The 17,141-nt window shown below is 53.7% G+C and overlaps 2 protein-coding genes and 1 long non-coding RNA gene across 3 annotated transcripts in view; 2 read left to right on the forward strand and 1 right to left on the reverse strand.

Moving 5' to 3' along the window:
- LOC142064532 (uncharacterized) overlaps window positions 1-1,230 on the forward strand; it is a 38,963-nt gene extending 37,733 nt beyond the window's left edge. Inside the window, exon 5 of the long non-coding RNA XR_012663143.1 lies at window positions 886-1,230. This is a non-coding gene — a long non-coding RNA (uncharacterized LOC142064532). The remainder of the gene's footprint in view (window positions 1-885) is intronic.
- An 8,094-nt stretch (window positions 1,231-9,324) lies between these two features.
- On the forward strand, window positions 9,325-12,076 carry EGR2 (early growth response 2). Its single transcript, XM_075109349.1, has 2 exons — window positions 9,325-9,878; window positions 10,171-12,076. Exons 1-2 carry the CDS (start codon window positions 9,701-9,703, stop codon window positions 11,400-11,402), a joined length of 1,410 nt encoding a protein of 469 aa, XP_074965450.1. The 5' UTR covers window positions 9,325-9,700; the 3' UTR covers window positions 11,403-12,076.
- A 1,734-nt stretch (window positions 12,077-13,810) lies between these two features.
- ADO (2-aminoethanethiol dioxygenase) lies at window positions 13,811-16,962 on the reverse strand. Its single transcript, XM_075109350.1, has one exon. The coding sequence runs from the start codon at window positions 16,874-16,876 to the stop codon at window positions 16,139-16,141; it is 738 nt and encodes a 245-aa protein (XP_074965451.1). The 5' UTR covers window positions 16,877-16,962; the 3' UTR covers window positions 13,811-16,138.
- Window positions 16,963-17,141: the final 179 nt, after the last annotated feature.

Below are 17,141 nucleotides of genomic sequence, written 5' to 3' on the forward strand. Positions count from 1 at the left end.
AGGATTTTATAATGGAAATGCAGAGATCATTAACTATTGTAAGCACCTCTAAGAATGACACCTCTATAGTAAATTACATTCAAATTAATATAAAACTGTAAAGATTCCCTGACAGCTTTGATTATGTAAGTTGATTTTAGTAGTTAAATGTTGACTTTCTATAATGCATTCTCCAAATATTATACTGAATGCTGCATCATATATAACAATTACCATGTCACAGTGCTATTTTGTGTAAATTAAATTATTGACAGCAATATAATTTTGTATTCACTTTATTATTTTGATTCATTTTTCTGTCAAAATATACAATGACTCTTCACTAGATTTAGAAACCAGAAAAACTCTTTAGATGGTGAAGTATTATTCTCCATACATTATTTTTCCTTAGCCTGTAATGAGGTTGGGGGGGAGAGAAGCAACATTTCATTCCTTCTCTGACATTGTGTGTGCTTTTAGACATGTTGTCAACTTCAAATTGTGTTACAGTAAGTGTGCTTATCAGAAAGCCTGCAAAGCCCATGGCAGCCCTGGTCAGCCTCTCTGGGTGTGCTGCAGACCTGGTGTTTTTCGTGCGCTCCAGCACAAGCACTGCCCTGAATCACAGGATAGGGTTTATGATATGGTGATTATTCAGCCTAGCTTTAAGAAAGACCCGTTGTACATCACAGGGTGAATACTTCCTGTTCTTTGGTATTTCTTATGGATATGAGTGAAAAACATCATCTGTTTGGGGCTGCTCTGTCTTCACACCTTTTCTTCCCATGTCATTTGTGGGTTATGGCAACACTGACTGTTCCTCCTTGGTGCCTGGAAAGTACTTGCAGGTTGCGGTTGTAACTGCAGATTGATACTTCTCACGCAACACTTAAATTTTCTCTTTAGCTGTCCTCCAGATGCACAGCCTGTCAGCTCCTCACGACCTGCTCAAACCTAGAGTGTGGAAACCGGGACACCAGCTGCGTCTTCCTACTGGATCTCAGCTCTTTTCTAGGCAGGTACCCTGACCTCCACTGCAAACCAGTCCAGCTGGCTCACTTCACATAAAAGCTCAAAGTCTGCATCAGAAAGACACAGGCAGGCCCCAGAGTGACTCTGAAACATGGGTTTGGGTGCCATCTCACAAGGTGGAAGAAATGGGCTCAGTTGCATTCAGGCAGAAAAAGGGCTGAATCCAGCATGCCACACACAGTGGGCAAGGACTAGGCATAACAATTCCCTCCATTCTGAGTGGTGGTAGAAAGGCTCAGAAAATGCTTGTCTTCTCAGCTGGCCCAGACCAAGGAGGTTGGGAAAGCCTACACTGCAGTCTCAGTGGGGTTTAGTTATGGCTTAGATGCAGCCGAGCCTTAGTCACATCTGCATCTGCTCAATAATAAAAAGCAAAGGCACATTGGCACTCCTGAGAGCCCAGGAAGCAGTTTCTGGTCCCTGGGCCAGTGAGGGCAGACTTGTTTGTGGCCAAACAGCTGTGCGCTAGCTCCCTCATCAGCAGGCTGGCCCAGCTCTGTGCCCTGTGTAGTGCCCTGGGAACCTTAAACGTAAAGATTATTTTTCAGATGCTCTTTGCAAATATGTTATTCAGCTGTACTGAGCACGCAGAGTTGAGGAGGCTGAGGGGAAAGCTGCAAGTTGCCAGCATGGTGAGGATGGGACAGGGAATGAGAGGTAACAAAGGAGGGCTAAAACATCTCTGAGTTCACCATGGATTTAGCAGTGTTCTCCAAATACATCAAAGTTCATTCATCTGTTGACCCGAGGTTGCGAACACATAAATAAAATATATTCACTTTCTATGGCAGCACAAAATTGCAAAAACTCACCTGATACTGATTAAATATGCTCAGCCATTACAGTTGCATTTAATTCAGTAAGAAATGTTATTATATTGTTACGCCTGCAGTATACACCAAACTCCCTTGTGCTCAGCTTTAAGGGGCAGAAGCCCAAAGAGACACTTGGCAGTCTCCATTGTGGCTTAGTGGTAGTGCTGAAAGTAGATGTCACTTCTTAGCCTGGATCATTCCTTTTTCACTTTGCTTAGCCTCTGTTTGATAAGGCACATTCAAGATGTGTGATGGCAGTAGTATCAGTAGTGTGGATGTGGAAAAGAATGTGTTTGCCTGAAGACTGATCTGGTTTTCTGTTAGGTGGTCTGATAGGAAAAATATTAGAACTTTGTCAGCCTTGCCCTCCTAAGACGTTGGTATTGACGTGTATTCTGTTGGCAAACTGGACGTATTAACAGTTATTGCAGAGGCAATCGTGGAAGCTCCACGTCATCGTGACCATTTGTGTTAGCTGCTTTATAAAATTCCAGGAAGTCATGGATGGATGGAAGAATAATTTCCTTCTAGCTTCTTGTCTAACATTTAGCAGCCAACCCTCCTTTGAATGTTTAACTTGTAAGGAAAGATCTTGTCCTGCATCTTTCTGCATGTGATTACATGTGTCTTTCCCTGTATGGAGCAGTTTCACACACAAACACATGTACAGCAGTACAGTTTTAATAGAACCAGCTTCACTTGGGAGCAGACAAATAGACTTGGGTATTCTTCTGCCACAGGCACAAAACACTAAGCCATGATGCTGAATTTCTCATTTGGCCTCATTTCTTGTTTGGTTTGCCAATGTGGGAGTTAATCGTATAAACACAGAAATATGGGGGGTAGGGAGAAATTCGTCCTGTGCTGTCCTGTTCATGTAGCTCCGGTTCTTGCTGGCTTTGTTAATGTAATGCTTACAGCAGTTGAATTGGCAGGGGTGATGAGGAGCAGGTGGTGATGAGGAGTTAATGTGAGAAGATGTGGAGAAATCATGTTGCTCAATAGGAAATTGTTCCTCCCAGCATATTCCTGTGCTAGCCCATACAAGTGGAACTCTACAACAGTATCCTGTGACTACACCAGCAGATACAACAGCATTGACTTCAAGTGTTAAACAAATATATATCCTGTTCCAGCTAATTCTGGCATCTGAGATTTTAGGTGGCAGTCATTCCGCTTGATGTGTGAGTGCCCAGACATTGTGGCGATGAGCTAGGCCTTGTCAGGACCTCAAGTTACTAACCTGGAGAGAGGGATTTTTCACAAAAGGAGGATTTAGAGCTAAAACAGAGCAAACAAGAACTATCAGCTGGTTATCCTGAGAGTTGGGAAAGACAAACCTGCTGGGCAGGTATTCCCTAACAATGTCATTTTGACTTTACCAGCCTGCCTTCTCGTCAGTGTATCCTCTATTTGTTCAAAGAAAATCATCTGCTCCTCTCAGTTATTTCAAAGTAAAGTCACAAGAATAGCTTGTTCCCACTCTATTCCAAATATAGCTGTTGGCAGCAATTGCTGAAATAAGGGGGAAGGAAAAGGAACTACCAAGGAAGAGGAAAGGCAGGAGGGGGAAGAGAGAAAAGGGAGCTGAAAAGGTTGGACAATAGAGAGTAAGGAGAGAGACATGAATGAGAGGGGAGGTGAAAGAATAAGGACAATACACCGCAGCAGAGAAAATGAATCAAAGCTAGAAACAAACTCCTGCAAAACAGGTAGAAGCAGCCCAAATACAGAATGAAAAGGACCGTGCCCACCCTCAGGAGCAGTTTGAGTTTTAGCCTTCAGAAGTAACCAAACCTTAAATAAAATCATGTCCAATTTTGGCTTTCACTCAGATTGCAGGGGTTAGAGCATCAGAAACTTATGCTAATTTACACCGCTTGAAGATCCTGGCCTTAGAAATTTTAAAGCAAAACATGTTGCTTATTTTAATCTCTTGTGGGATTTTTTTAAAAACACCTCTGCTCCAATAAACTATGTTGGCAGTTTCTGACAGAAAGGCATCCATTGGGTGACTCTGCTGAAAATGAACCTGAACACCCTTTTCCTCAGGAATTCACAGTCAGGATGGTCTCCTGGTGAGACTGGAGCATGTAGACATGCCCTCGGGAGCAGAAAATGAATGATGATAAAAACTAAGGAAAAGCCAGAACCACACTCAGACTGATTTACCCAGAGCAAAGAGCTGAGGGTTTTCAAGGCTCAAGGCAGACTGGTTTAAGACCAAAGCACAGAGAAATGAGACATAAATGGAAACAGGTTCTGAGAAGTGGTGCATAGACGGCAAATGAAATGACTCCTTGGTAATCTAGAAATCCTATGAATGGCTCCAGCTTCCCTGGAGGGGTGGGAAGTTTCTGAAAATCACGCCTCAGAGCTCTTCTGCTTCTCTTCTCAGAAGACTGCTTGGAATATGGTGCCAGAGTTTTGCTTTCCTTCCTGATCTGCTGAAAAGAGATGCCATACATGACCTTACTACTGAGCTGAGGATAAGAAGCTGTACCCAGTTCTGAAGGCACTGTTTCCTATAAACTGAGCATGTCCAGAAAGCCTTCTGACAAGCTTTCTGAGTAGTCAAACACTAGCGAATGGGACCAACAGGAGAAATGAAAATGCGACACTTGCTACACTTCTTTTATTTCAGTCCTTCAAGGAAGAAGGCCACTTGCATGGAAAAGGGATGTGCCCGATTACTCTCTCTCTGGGCGCCCAGTGCAGCCAGGGGACAAGGCGGTATTTACACAAAGCACAGGACACACGTTAGAGCAGGAGATACAAGCGTAAGTGAAACTAGTTTCAGGAGAAAGGACTGGAAAGTAGAGCTTAGCAGCCAGACTATTGCTATTCAGAAACAAAGTTGTCAGTATTTTGAGTCTTCTCACATGAATGATATGTCTGAGTTATTTGTCCCTGGTATGAGAAGCAACTTTTTAAAAAAAGTTTTGGTGCCCAGCAAGCATCATGCAGAGCTGATATTTTAGCCTTTTGTCAGCCCCCTCTGTAGCTTGCTCCCAGCACCCCTCCGGGTATGCTGTCTTTACCCTGACACCTTCAGGGCTACGGGGGTTACAGCCTGTGGGACAGCCGGCAGGCGGCCCTGCTGCCCTGGGTGGGATCTCCAACGCAACGGGGCCAGCCTTTGGTCTCCCTTTAGGTAGCATGTCTGTGGTGTAAAGCTTTCGCGGTGCTGCTATGCGGTGAAGCCCCAGCAGCAAGCGGCCCAGCGCAGCGCTTTTTGCTCAGCTGCCGTGTCCTCGGCGGCTCCCGGGAGCATCTTCCCCCAGGAGAGGGCAGTGGAGCCCGCACAGGCTCCCCGCTCCCCTCCCTCGCTGCGGGAGCCGCCTCTCCCGCGGGTGTTGCGTGAGGAACGAAAGGGGTGAGAGCAGGTAGGACTCCGGATTTAACACAAATGCTAGAAACAGTGTACGGGAATATCCAGGAAATGTTCTGCACGTTTAATAACGAGAATAGGTCTTGGGTAAAGGAGTTTGTTGTTGCTTTTATTTGACTGGAAATCTTCTCTGTCACATGTACTTGTTTATAGCCGTCCAAACTTAAACTAGTAACTTGCTGATTCCACAGGGGTTTGTTTAATTCCTATAGCCCAAATTAGAAAATGTTATTGACATTTAAATAGCCCTTCAGGATGCTGCTAAGGCTCTCCCGAGCCAAATCCTCACAATAAAGTCATTTACTTATTTCGAATTTACAGGCATTCATCCTAAGACAACAAGCGACCTTGGCTGAAAACCGCAGAGTGTGGTTTCAAGGTACCGTAATTAAGGGCAGGCTGGGATGCCTTCTCCTCTACTCTATAACCATCCCCTTCCCCTAGCATGCCCACAGCCAGGCAGCTGTTTTCTGTAGGCTCATGTTTACAGCAGGTTTCCCTGGCTGGGTACCAGGTTTCGGTGACCAGCCAGTGCAGGCTGAGAGCCTGTGTCAGGCCTGTGAGGGGCAGGCAGGGTAGGTTTAAGGGAAGTGGCTTTTGCCTGCAGCCTGGCAATCCAGCGGCCACCCCTGGCAAGACAAAAGGGATAAGTAAACGAGCATTTCTTCCTGTAAGGACATGCCAGATCTCTCTGCTCCCGGTGAAAAGGGGCAAATTTAGGAAATGCTGAAAGCCAGCTTTGGAGAGAACTTTTCTTTTACATGAAACGTAACAACCCCAACCCGAACCTAGCCCAGACTTAGGACAGATGTTGCTTGCTTTTGTCAGCGGGCAGGGTCACTCACCTCCTGTCCAGGAACAAGTTCCTGCTCCCAGCTGAGTCCCCACACCCGAGGGGGCCTGCTGAGCTGGGGCTACCTTAATGATGCCGAAAGCAGTGGGGCACACAGCGGAGGTGGCAGGGTGCGTGGCCCACGCAGCATTGCTGCTGCTAGCCCATGAGGTTGGCCAAGTTGCTACAAAAGCATAGTTACCCCCTGGAGGGATGACCCAAATGTGTGATGTTAAGCTGGTTAAATGGTGCTGCTGGCTCCACAGAGGATGAGCTGCCTTTTCTCCCTCAGCCACTCTCAAGCTCAGGTATGGAGGCAAGGACAATTTTATTTTCACAGCTCCTGTCTCAGGTCCTTATAGTAGAGAATGACTGCAGGAAAATATGCACAGTGGAACATCTGCTCGCACCTTGTTAAAAGAACAAATACATTAAATCCAAAGGGGGCTGGTTCAAAGAAATTGGGAATAAAAGAGAAGTTCCGCCCTTCAGCTCTGAACCCTCCTGAGCCAGTGCTATACCCTGTCAGACATGTCATGTGTGTACGAGGCGCAGCTCCTCTCTCAGTGCGAGTGGGGCTTTGGCAATTTACACCAGCAATCTGTCCATCATATGAAACCACGTGGTTTATAGGAACCACAGGAATCAGTAGGATTTTTTGCGTGTAAGGCTCATTGACGTCAGTGCGAGTTGGACGGTCTAACCCTCAGAGTCTGGTACAATCAGCCAAACGGGGATCAAAGGCACGAAGCACACGCAAAGCACTACAGCAAGAATATCTGAAAAGGGACCAGAAACATTTGAGTTTCATCTGTCAACGTCTTCCTGAAGACTGAGCATTAACTACGTTTCCATCTTGCCCTGCACCAGATCCTGCCGCCATTCAGACAAAGCCCCCATTGAGAGAAGTCGAGTGACTTGATTGTCTGTGTAAAGGCTGGAAATCAGACAAGATTTACCCTGTGCCTGAGAAGGCTTTTAGACTTAACCAACAAAGCCACCTAATAGTAGTATTCCTTAGGTGAAGTTAGCCAGAAGGTACGTTAAATTTTATTTGTGTCAGTCTTTCATGGAATCCTTCTCCATAGTGGAAGAACATTAAGTTTGCCGAGTTAGTTCAAAGGTGGAACTGAGATTGTGGGGTGGTTAAGGTGGGATGTGAAACCTTGGTTCTTCTTTCTGCTTGTGTGCATTACGATTCAGCGTTGTCGGTGGGCACATGGTATTTTCAGATAATGCAGGAAGATATTATGGAGTGTCCCTAAAACCTGCATCTGATACGTCTGCGGCTTTTCACAGTAAGGAAGATACTGTACTTGGAGTTACCTGTTTCTCAAATTCATGCAAAGTAACTTGCCCCACTGCACGACAGATTCCAATATTTTGTTCTTTCATAGTAGTGATTAGACCAATTATAGCTCAGCTGTAATGGAAAGGTACAATACAATTGCTCCTACTTCTCAGTCAAATTTCCCAGAACCTGTCTGTCTCTGTCTCTCTGTCACAATTTAACTTTTAAATTGAGATGGGGTTTTTAAACGAAAATATCTAGAATCCTACTGGAATTGAGCACGAGCTTTCTTTCAACTAAATCTCATATGCCAAACAGTATTGGCTGTACATTAAGTGCTAGAAAGGACTGGTAAGAAAATCTACGTTAAAAACCACAAAGTATTATGTATTTACTAATTACTGCGCACACTTCCCCGATCACCCACAAAGGAAAATATCTAGGTTTATGCGTACTGTTCCTTAGCAAGTGTGACAAATGCCCCTAAAACTTTTACTTTTTCAGGCACCCTCCCGCCTACCCACCGGCTCTGTGGCCACTGGACAAGTGGTGAACCTTGGAGCGTCACCAAAGGCGGTGAAACAGAACTGGAGCAGCTGAGGAGAGAGCCTTTCTCAGCTAGGATGTGAGGTGTTGCATGGATAAAGAGGGGCCTGGGAGACAGACGCTCCGTGACAGCATTTGGGACCTGAGGCAGAGGTACGCACATGCGCCATAGGGACACCCGAGCATGCCACACTTCCGCGGCACGTGCTGTAATGTACTAAAACCTGCAAATATTGATATCTGCAGCTAAAAATGAAAGTGAGGAGAGTTTTTAGCCATCCTGTGTATTCTCTGGCTTGTTGCTTTGAACAGGAGCGCACTGCTGTAGCATATCTCGTACGTTGCTGTGTCTTGCTGATGCTCAGGCTGTCAATGGGTACTTTTTTTCCTGCAGACCACTGAAAAGGGGCCTTGCACGCTACAGACCATATGTGAGAGCTGATTTCCTAAACGCAGGAATAAACAGCCACGAGATGAAATATTCCTAAGTAATGAGATTAGTGACATGAACATAGCATGGGATACAGCTTTCAAAAATAATTACATCTGACACCCTCATCAGCCAGAATATGTAGGGGCTGCGAGCTCTGAGGAACAGCATATGAAAGATTAGCTTCTCCTGGGAAGGGAGGCACAAGGGAGGTTATTTTTAGTACTTTGGGAAATAAAAAAAAAAAAGCTAGAATTTAAGCACTCTTTGGTTTGATACCCTCATTACGGAGGAGATGGTAGGGAAAGAAAAGGAAAAGGGGAATGGAAGTGGTACTGAGGGGTGTTGGGAAGCTGTTGAAGCGAGAGGCTGGTCCGGGCAGGGTGGGAGCGACGGGAGGGGCCGGGGCCGTCGGGGAGACATTCCGTGCCCCCCCGCCGCCCCGTCCCCGGTTGCGCCCGTCGGTACAATAACAACCCACCGACGGCGGAGCTGGCGGTTCCGTTTTCTTGACGGTATATATAGATCAGACACTTTCCAAAAAAAAAAAAAAACCACCACGCAGCGCCGCGCTCGCTCTGCTCGGCGCCTCTTTCCACCCGTAATTCAGCAGAAAAAAAAATATCTTTTTTTTGTTTTAATTGAGAAAGGAGAAGCCGGATTCCGTGAATGCGGCGGTTTTCTGACCCGCCGCCGCTTTGCGGTCACGGGCTGCTGAGAAAGTGATCGGGGTCCGGCGGGGCGGCCCCGGGACCTCCTCTGTTTTTCCGAGCTTTTTTTTTTTTCTTTTTTTTTTTTTTTTTTTTAAATTTTCCGGAACGAGCCCTAAAAAGGACAGGCGGGGCGGGGCCGGATCCTCGCCTTTTTAGGACAAGGGCCCCGCCACCGGAATACCCCCCTGGGCGGCGCGGCGGGGCGGCGGCGGGGGCCGGGGCGGGCCGGGGCCGCCCCCGCGGGGCGCGGAACGCGGGTGGGGTGCGGGGGGAGGGGGGGGTCGGGGCGGGCGCGGGGCGGTGGGTCCCGCACGCGGGCACCCACGTGACCGCCGGGCCCCGTTCCTCAGTCCTTATATGGGCAGTGACGTCCCGGGCATTCAGGGGGCCCCCATAAATACTTACCGCCAGACTTGTCCTCCAGCGCGAGCTGCGGCGGGAGCGCGGCTCTCCCCGGGGCCCCGCACCGCACCGCACCGCCGCGACGGGGCGGCCGGCCGCCCGCACATGCCTCCCCGCGCGCCGCAGCGGCTTCCCGCCGTCCCCCCGCGCCGGTAGTGGGAGGCAGGGGGGAAGCGCCCCCTCCTCTCCCCATCCCTCCCCTCCCTTTCCCGCCCCGAGCGCCCACCGCGGGCCGGGAGCGCCGCTCCCCCGGCCGCCCCGCCGCCCCCATGATGACCGCCAAGGCGGTGGACAAGATCCCGGTGACCCTCGGAGGGTTCGTGCACCAGCTCCCCGAGGGCATTTACCCCGCGGATGACATCTCCGCCGGGCTGCCAACTTCGGTTGCGATCTTCCCCAATGCTGACCTGGCAGGGCCGTTCGACCAGATGAGCGGTGTGGCAGGAGGTAAGCGGAGCCCGCGCAGGTGCGGGACGGGCCGCCCGCGGGGGGCGGCGGGCGGGAGGGCGGGCGGGGGGCGGACTGGGACGGGGGTCCCCGGCGCCCCTCTCGGCAGCCCTCACCCCAGCGCCCGGCTCGGGGAGAAAAGTTGGGGCCGCCGCGGAGCCCCCGCAGCCGGAGCGCAACATGTGGGCGCCGCGAGACGGGGACGGGGACCGCGACCGGGACGACCGGGCCCGGGCCCGGGCCGCCCGGCGGGTGGCGGCGCGGAGGGCTGACCGGCTCCTTGCCCCCCCAGACGGCATGATCAACGTGGACATGGGCGACAAGCGGGCCCTGGACCTGCCCTACGGCGGCGGCTTCGCGCCCAACGCCCCGGCATCCCGCAACCAGACCTTCACCTACATGGGCAAATTCTCGATCGACCCGCAGTACCCCGGCGCCGGCTGCTACCCCGAGGGCATCATCAACATCGTCAGCGCGGGGATCCTGCAGGGGGTCAGCACGCCCTCCTCCGCCGCCTCCTCCGCCTCCTCCGCCGCCTCCTCCGCCTCCTCCTCGGCCACCGCCGCCTCCGCCGCCTCCGCCGCCTCCCCCAACCCGCTGGCCGGGGCCCTGGGCTGCACCATGGCGCAGGGCCAGCCGGCCGACCTGGAGCACCTCTACTCGCCGCCGCCGCCTCCCTACTCGGGCTGCGGCGACCTGTACCCGCAGGACCCCTCCTCGGCTTTCCTGCCCGCCGCCGGCGGCGGGGCGCTGCCTTTCCCCCCGCCGCCCTCCTACCCGTCCCCGAAGGCGGCGGCGGCCGACGGCGGGCTCTTTACCATGATCCCCGAGTACGGCGGCTTCTTCCCGCCGCCCCAGTGCCAGCGGGAGCTGCACGCCGGCCCCGACCGCAAACCCTTCCCCTGCCCCCTCGACTCTCTCCGCGTCCCGCCGCCCCTCACGCCTCTCTCCACCATCCGTAACTTCACCATGGGGGCGCCCCAGGCGGGCGCCGCTCCCGGCAGCGCTCCCGGCGGTGGCGGCGGCGGCGGCGGGGGCGAGGGTGCGGGCGCCCGGTTGCCCGCCGGCGCCTACAGCCCGCACCACCTGCCGCTGCGACCCATCCTGCGGCCCCGCAAGTACCCCAACCGGCCCAGCAAAACGCCGGTCCACGAGCGGCCCTACCCCTGCCCCGCCGAGGGCTGCGACCGCCGTTTCTCCCGCTCCGACGAGCTCACCCGGCACATCCGCATCCACACGGGCCACAAGCCCTTCCAGTGCCGCATCTGCATGCGGAACTTCAGCCGCAGCGACCACCTCACCACCCACATCCGCACGCACACCGGCGAGAAACCCTTCGCCTGCGATTTCTGCGGCAGGAAGTTCGCCCGCTCCGACGAGAGGAAGCGGCACACCAAGATCCACCTGCGCCAGAAGGAGCGGAAAGGAGCCGCCGCCGCCGGTGGGTGCCCGCAGCCCGGCGGCGGGACCGGCGCCGCCGCCACCGCCCTGGCCCCCTGCGCGGCGCGGACGCGGACGCCCTGAGGGTGCGGGGTTCACGGCGGAGGAACCGGCGCTGAACCGCCGAACTGCCGCCACCGAGCGCGGCGGGGCGCGACGAGCACCCGGCGGGGCTGCCCCGGGCCGGGCCGGGCCGGGCCGGAGCGGGGCGGGGCGGGCCGGCGGGTGTACATAGGGGCTGCGGCGGGAGGATGGATGCATGCAGTGCCGTCGTGGTGAGGTGTCCTTGGTGCCTTGTGTGGTGTAGAGCCCGGTCCCCTGTCTGCATGTGGGGGGGGTGCCTTACCGATCCGCTCCGACGACAGCGGCGACACCGAGACCGGAAAGTTTTTCCCTCCCTGGTTTTAGTATGGCTGTACATTTCTGCCTATTAATATTGGGATTTTTTTTTTTTAGAGACTATATTTTTGTACGCACTGGTTTGGGGTTTTGGTTTTGTTTTTCTTTTCGGTGACTTAAAAGTGTTACGTTTGTAGTAGAACTATGGGACGGGATGTAAATACTGTGGCTGGAACCGACGCCCGTTGTCCGCCGGGACCCGGCGCCCAGCAGATAACACGAATAATGCACAACCACTAACGGGAGGTGGAAGGAGAGAGCGTTTCTTCCTGGCCACTCTGTAAATAAACTTTTCGACGATAGGGTCGGTGCTTACAACGTTTATAAAAGACGACAAATAAATCCTTAATTATGCTAAATCGACACCTTTATTACCGTAGGTTCCCCGGCCCGGCCCGGGGGAGGGGGTGCCTCCCGCCCGGCCCGGAGCCGCGCCGGACCCCGGCGGCGGGGGTTGCTGCGGGACAGCCCGTCCCGCACCGCCCCGGGGCGGAAAACCAGCGTCCCCGGCCCCGGCGCACAAACGCCCGCTCTGGGGCCGCGGGGATTTCCCTCGGAGACGAGAGACGGGATAATATTAACCGGGGAGCGGGGTGGGTTTTTTTGACTCACTCTTGTTTTTGTTCCGCGGTTACGATCCGCCCCAGGCAACCTGCCCGAGTGGGCTCCGGAAAAGCGAGCACCGCCGCTCGGGGAACGCGGTGCCCGGCGGCGGGGGCTGCGGGGGCCCGGGGGCGGCGGCGCTCACCCACAGCGCATGGCCCAGCTTCTTCTGCCAAACCCATCTGGCCGCAACATCGCCCTTTTTTTTTGCTTCGCCCCCCCCCCCCCTTTTTCTCCCTTTTTTCTTTTTTTAAACCTGTTTTGATTATTGGTTTTTAAGATGTTATCCTGGCCTGGCCCCACCAGGGCCCACCCTCGGTGCAGAGCTGTACCGCTGGTGTCCCCAGTACAGCCTGCACCACCCGGGTGAGCCGTGCCGGATGGACCTCACCGCTAACGCCCCAGCCCAGCACTGCTGGGAGCCAGGCAAGGCCCTCACCGAGCCGCTCCCAGCCTCTGCTTGCCCCCGGTGCCAGGTCCCACTGCACAAAGCCCCAGTGGCACCTGCCTTATCTGTCTGAAATGCCCTGCTCCCTGGCTCCTGGAACTGGCACTGGCTTTTGGGGCTGCTGCTCTTTGCTTGGGAAAGGCGGTCAGCGGTAGCCGAAGCAATGTGCCTGGTTTTGAATCGGACATGAAGCAGGCTTCCAAAGCCAGCCACGGACCAGTCTGTGAGGGATGGAGAAGCCACAGAATGATGCCAGCTCGAGAGCCACCACGCTTACCACCCTGCCATCCACCTTAGCAGCACAAGTAAGCCTTTGGCTCCCCTGCTGCATCTCTTGGCAGGTTGCAGCTTTGCCACCTGATCCCATGTGCTCCTGGCCCCCAAAGGAGACCACGGCCTGCTGCCAGAGGGACATGACCTGGGAGCGCAACCCCACGGGAGCTGTGGCCTCCTCGGTCGGTGTCGGTAGGCTGCAGTATGGGGAGGTGGGCAGGGATACTGTGTGCTCTGCCTGCTGCACTCCCAGAGGTACTGCCACAGCCTCGGATAACCACAGCTTGGTCGCAGCTAAAGCATCGTGAGCAAAACTGGGATTTCAGCTACCCCGGCGCACAATCCAAGGCTCTACTCGCACTCTCCAAACTACTGTCTGCAGCCACACTACAAGATTAAGACCCCCCCAACAAAAGCAAAACGAGATAAACACCACTGAAATTGTAAATGAGCTGAATAAAGGAAGCTGCCAGTGACCAGCGTACAGCTACCAGAAAACATCACATTGTGTAACGGTATCGGCGATCTTAAACCCCTGCCTTTGCCTGACAGTAACAGTCACCCTCAAAAGCGGAAATACCGCGTGTGTCTGGATTTGTCCGCAGCGCACCAGTGGAAGATTTGCGCTGAGGACCCAGCGTTAAGCATCGCCTTTCAAAGAAAGGCCAGTTGCACCATTTGGACTGTTGGGCAAAAGAAACTTGCGCTCTGTTCCATACTTGGTTCAAGACTGTCATACTTGTGAAGGAAAGTAATGACTGGTCAGTGGTGAGATATCCTGTGTTTATTCTATAATTCAGCAATAACAGTAATTTTGCTGTTGTGAAAACACTATAACCAGACTGCAGAGAGAAGGAACGGCATTAGACTTAAACCTTCTGCATATCCAGAACATATGAAGTAAGTTTCAGTTACTGAGTAAGCAAGAAGTTACACAAAGAGGCTTTTCTTTAATGCATCACAGGTTTTCTTCGCTATTTTTCCTGGCTTTAATACTTTGATGCTAACACCTTTATAAAAAAAAAGAAAAAAAGAAAAAAGTTTTTGCCACAGTTGTTAACGGCGCTCTGCAGCGTAAGGGACCATGCTGTCCTCTATGGAAAGATGCATTAAAGTCCTACCCCATTAAACATCTTGACTAATTTTTACATGTGGAGAAAAACATTAAGAACCAAGCAGAAAGACCTAAGGCGAAGAGAGAGCAGATGAGATAAAAGAATGCTCTCTATTGCAGTTTGGTTTTCCAGTACAGCTGTTTGCATGCACCTCGCTACCTTCTTTGTGGACTTCTGAAAAAGGATGACGGTCTTCATTAGCATCGGAGTTAGAACCAGGCTGTAACACAGGGAGGCATTGCGTTATAGTTAATGACTATATTCGATAGAGAATCGTTGCACATTAACTAATGCTAAGCTGCAGGGGAATTCCAGGAAAAACAGGTAAGCCAGCTGCAGAAATATCAGACACTTTCAAGTGCTGCAAGAATGGAAATCATCTGAAATAATTTCCACCAATTTTTCCTTGCAGAAAGAATTAATCTGTGCATGCATAATGCTGACTGTATTTTACATTCATTCTTTCGCAGACCAAAAAAAAAAAAAAAAAAAAGCAATGCCGTATCAGAATCATTAAAAAAATTCTCACATACAATCCACTGTACAGGAAAAGCAAGCCTGCTTTTATAAATACACAAAGAAAAATTAAAGCCAGTTGTGGAACGATTTCTGGAGCAGGCTGGTACATCACTTAGGAGGTCGGTAAGTTGCATTTTCTTACTCAAATTCCCACATCGTGACCAAGAGGGCCAAGGCTGCCCCGGCCCGGGTTTGCGGTACCAAGTTTGCGGTAGGATGAACAGGCATGAGACCAGTCCCTGCAGTACCGACGGAGTATTTCACCTATAGAAGTTGTTCCTCCCTTGTTAGAAAGCTCGCATCCCCTGCCGTGGACAAACTGCGTCTCCAGACTGCTTCCATCATAGCAAGGCGAAATTCATGGTGTCTCTTCTATGCTATGTTTATTTAAAAGCTTTATGAAAAAGTAGTCCTTATAAATAGTATAAAGAGGGAAACCGCAAGGCTTCAAAAGCCCAAAGGGTTCACTTGTCCATATAAAAACACAGACCACATATTAAAGAGAAGACATCAGGACAAATCTTATCTCTACCTAGGGTACGCGTGCCGCTGTGTATATAGGGTTGGCAAATATGTCATGTTTCTAGAATAGCCTCCACAACACAGCAGCGGATAGTTGGTTTTCCTCTTGCGATGCCCAGTTTCCGCTACCCTCTGCCACTGCTGCATGAGCGGTTCCAAGCGAGGTTAATTGGCAGCTGACTAGTCTCCTTCTAGCTGAAGGGAATATGCATAGACGTGCTCTGTGATTCTCAGTCGCAATAGCAAGGATTTCATACGCAACACTTTAAAGAACTGTTAAAAAGTAATGCTGAACTTGACAGCATCCCTTTGGAGTGGGAATTCCCTTAACTCCAGCCCCCAGGATCACTGTGTTTAACAGACGAGCGTGTCCTGGCCCAGGAGCTGTTTTGGGTTTGTTTTTTGCTAGCAGGGTACAGCTCTTGTCAAGATGGGGTCCCCAAAGGCTGCAGCCACACCAGCCCCCTGCCCAGGCTGGGGGGGGGGGGGCACGCCACAGCTCTGGCAACGGGATCCCCTCCAGGGGAAGTCGGGGTGCCCTGGGACCATTCTTATTTCATTTACTCTCCCCTGCCGGAGCCCAATTCCCCCTCCCTGATGCACAGCCCTATTTCCACAGGACGCTGTTTTCCCCCTACCACTCAGTCGAGCAGGAGTGTAACCGTGCCACTCCTCCACATCAGCCCAAAGGACATAAACACGCTCTGGTGCTTTATTGCCCCCGACTCATCAAGCCGGGCAGGATAGGGGACGAAGGACAGCTTTGACTCGCGGCGCTCCCCAGGAGCCCCAGCCAGCACCCGCCGGCCGGTCCCAGAGGCGGGCCCGGGGAGAAGGGCGGCCGCGGGGGTGGGAGGGAGGGCGCGGGGCTCCCGCCAACCGTCCCAACGGTCCTAACGGTCCCAACGGCCGGGGCCCGGGCCGCCGCCGCCTCCTCCTCTTCAGAGGCACACGCGGGGCCCAGGGTAGGGCTCGCCCCCGCACCAGAAGTCGGCGGCCTGCGGGGTCTCCATGAGCCACACCTCCCGCGGCAGCCCGGGCGGCTCGGCGCCCGCCGGCGACCCCTCCAGCAGGCGGTAGTAGTGGCAGTCCCGGCCGTGCTGGGGGTCGTAGGGCGGCGCCAAGATGTCGAGGAAGGCGGCAGGCCCGTCCACGGCGTCGATCTGGTGGAGGTTGTCGGTGTGCGGCGAGAGCAGGCAGGGCGGGGAGGCCGGCGTGTAGTGCTGGCGGGAGCGGAACAGGGCGCGGTGGCAGGGCCCGCCGGCGGCGGCGGGCGGCGGGGCAGCGGCGGCGGCGGCGGGCAGCGTGTCCATGCAGGCGATGCGCAGCGTGCCGTACAGCACCTTCAACATGCCGTTCATACCCGGGTGGTCGTGCAACGGGATGCAGGCGCCGCTCCGCAGCAGGAACACGCCCATGCTGAAGCTCTCCGTTTCGCAGATGTGCATGTAGCTGACGGGAGGTACCACGCCGCCCCACGGTAATCCCCCGCCCGCCGCCGCCGCCGCCGTCGACGGCCCCCGCGGCGCCAAGTGCAAGTCCTCGGCGCGCACCTCGTCCAGCAGCTGCTGCAGCCGGTGCAGGTTCTCCCCGAAGGCCGGCCCCGCCGGGCTGCGGAAGGTGATCCGCGCCTGCCGCGCCACCCGCTGGATCAGGGAGGCCATGTTGTCCCGGGGCATGGCGGCGCCCGGCCCGGCCCCGCCGCGGCAGGCGGTTCCCCCCGCTCTCCCGCCGCTTCCTCCGCCCCTCTGCCCCCGACGCGCAGGCGCCCCCGCGCCGCCGTGCACCACGGGGATCGTAGTCCCGCCCGCCGCCCGCCCTGCTGCTCCGGGTCCCGCAACCGCCCCGCAACCCCCGCCGCTCCACAGGGTCCCGCGGGGCGAGGGGCGCGGAGCCGGGGGCGGCGGGGCGGCGCGGAGCCGGGGGCGGCGGCGGGAGAGGGGG

This window comes from Phalacrocorax aristotelis, chromosome 14 (genome assembly GCF_949628215.1).
Source record: "Phalacrocorax aristotelis chromosome 14, bGulAri2.1, whole genome shotgun sequence".
Lineage (NCBI taxonomy): Eukaryota > Metazoa > Chordata > Aves > Suliformes > Phalacrocoracidae > Phalacrocorax > Phalacrocorax aristotelis.

Coding starts and splice junctions, on each gene's coding strand:
- EGR2 (XM_075109349.1), top strand. CDS start 9,701: ATGATGACCGCCAAGGCGGTGGACAAGATCCCGGTGACCCTCGGAGGG. Junction 9,879..10,170: donor GATGAGCGGTGTGGCAGGAG/GTAAGCGGAGCC, acceptor TTGCCCCCCCAG/ACGGCATGATCAACGTGGAC.
- ADO (XM_075109350.1), bottom strand. CDS start 16,876: ATGCCCCGGGACAACATGGCCTCCCTGATCCAGCGGGTGGCGCGGCAG.